This window comes from Formica exsecta, unplaced genomic scaffold (assembly GCF_003651465.1).
Source record: "Formica exsecta isolate Colony F162 unplaced genomic scaffold, ASM365146v1 scaffold572, whole genome shotgun sequence".
Lineage (NCBI taxonomy): Eukaryota > Metazoa > Arthropoda > Insecta > Hymenoptera > Formicidae > Formica > Formica exsecta.
This window is the reverse complement of record NW_021852978.1, coordinates 57620-58721: the sequence shown is the minus strand read 5'-3', so window position 1 is coordinate 58721 and position 1102 is coordinate 57620. Positions and strand designations below refer to the sequence as shown.

Sequence of the window (1102 nt, the reverse complement as noted above, 5' to 3'; positions counted from 1 at the left end):
GGGGGGGGGGGGGGGGGGAGGAGCGGTACCTCTTCCGCCATCTGACTCGTACCAGCCTTCTCCATCTGCTGGAAACAGGCCAGTATATGCCAAAGTAGCATCACTGAAACCGGTGGGCAAATCCTAAATATAGAACGCATAGAGAAAGGACCTGTCTTCTCTCTCAAGCAACTGGTTCACTTTTACCCAGCATCCCTCAAACCGAACTACTCTTGGAGAGGTTCACAAAGACGGTGGAACTACATAATAGAAATTTAACTTAGTATAATTCCTTTTATTTTATTTTCTTTTATTCTTTATTATACCATGACCCTTAAGATTGTGCAATGGAATGTTAGGAGTTTGAAACACAAGATTAATGAGATTGATAGCAGATTTACAGATGCGGACATTCTTATTTTGTCGGAAACATGGTTATCCCCGGCTGACAATGTTTTAATCAAAGGCTACGATTTGGTGAGAGAGGATAGGAAGGACAAAAGAGGTGGTGGAGTAGCCATTAAGTCTTTGCTCAAATATATCATCGTCAAACCAGATATTAAATACATCGATGCTATAGAAGCGTGTGCGATCAAATTATTTGGTAAGAACGATACGATAGATATTGTTTTTTGTTACCGCCCTTTGGGCGGTTGCATGGTTGACTCTAAGTCATGGATTAAATTTTTGTCTCAATTTCAAGGAAATATATATAATAATAGGAGGAGATTTAAATATTCATTGTCTCTCGTTAGGCAGCTCTTACAGCTGTCCTTCTGGAAGTCAATTTGAGAGTTTCCCTATTGGGAATCTCGATTTGGTAATTTGCAATGACGGAAGACAAACACATGTTAACTTTAATAATGGCTCGGAATCCGTTTTCGACTATACTATGATACAACCGGATCCAGATCTTCAAACAGAATGGTCTTCCATGACCTATGTGGCAGTAGGGATGGGCGATACAATAGAAAATAATATTTTGTATCGATACGTATCGTAAATAAAAATATCGATACACCAAAAATATCGGATAAAATGTAGCGATATTAGTGATATCAATACTGTCGATATCTCTATTATTATTATTATTATTATTAGGTGCATTCTAATTAAATATATA

The 1102-nt window shown here is 37.7% G+C and overlaps 1 protein-coding gene across 1 annotated transcript; it reads left to right on the top strand.

Moving 5' to 3' along the window:
* Window positions 1–55: 55 nt before the first annotated feature.
* Window positions 56–1060, top strand: LOC115242153. Its single transcript, XM_029818241.1, has 2 exons — window positions 56–583; window positions 702–1060. Exons 1-2 carry the CDS (start codon window positions 307–309, stop codon window positions 980–982), a joined length of 558 nt encoding a protein of 185 aa, XP_029674101.1. The 5' UTR covers window positions 56–306; the 3' UTR covers window positions 983–1060.
* Window positions 1061–1102: the final 42 nt, after the last annotated feature.

Excerpts from the sequence above, each read along its gene's own strand:
- LOC115242153 (XM_029818241.1), top strand. The coding sequence starts at position 307 with ATGACCCTTAAGATTGTGCAATGGAATGTTAGGAGTTTGAAACACAAG. Across the intron at positions 584-701 it reads GTGTGCGATCAAATTATTTG|GAGGAGATTTAAATATTCAT; the intron begins GTAAGAACGATA and ends ATATAATAATAG.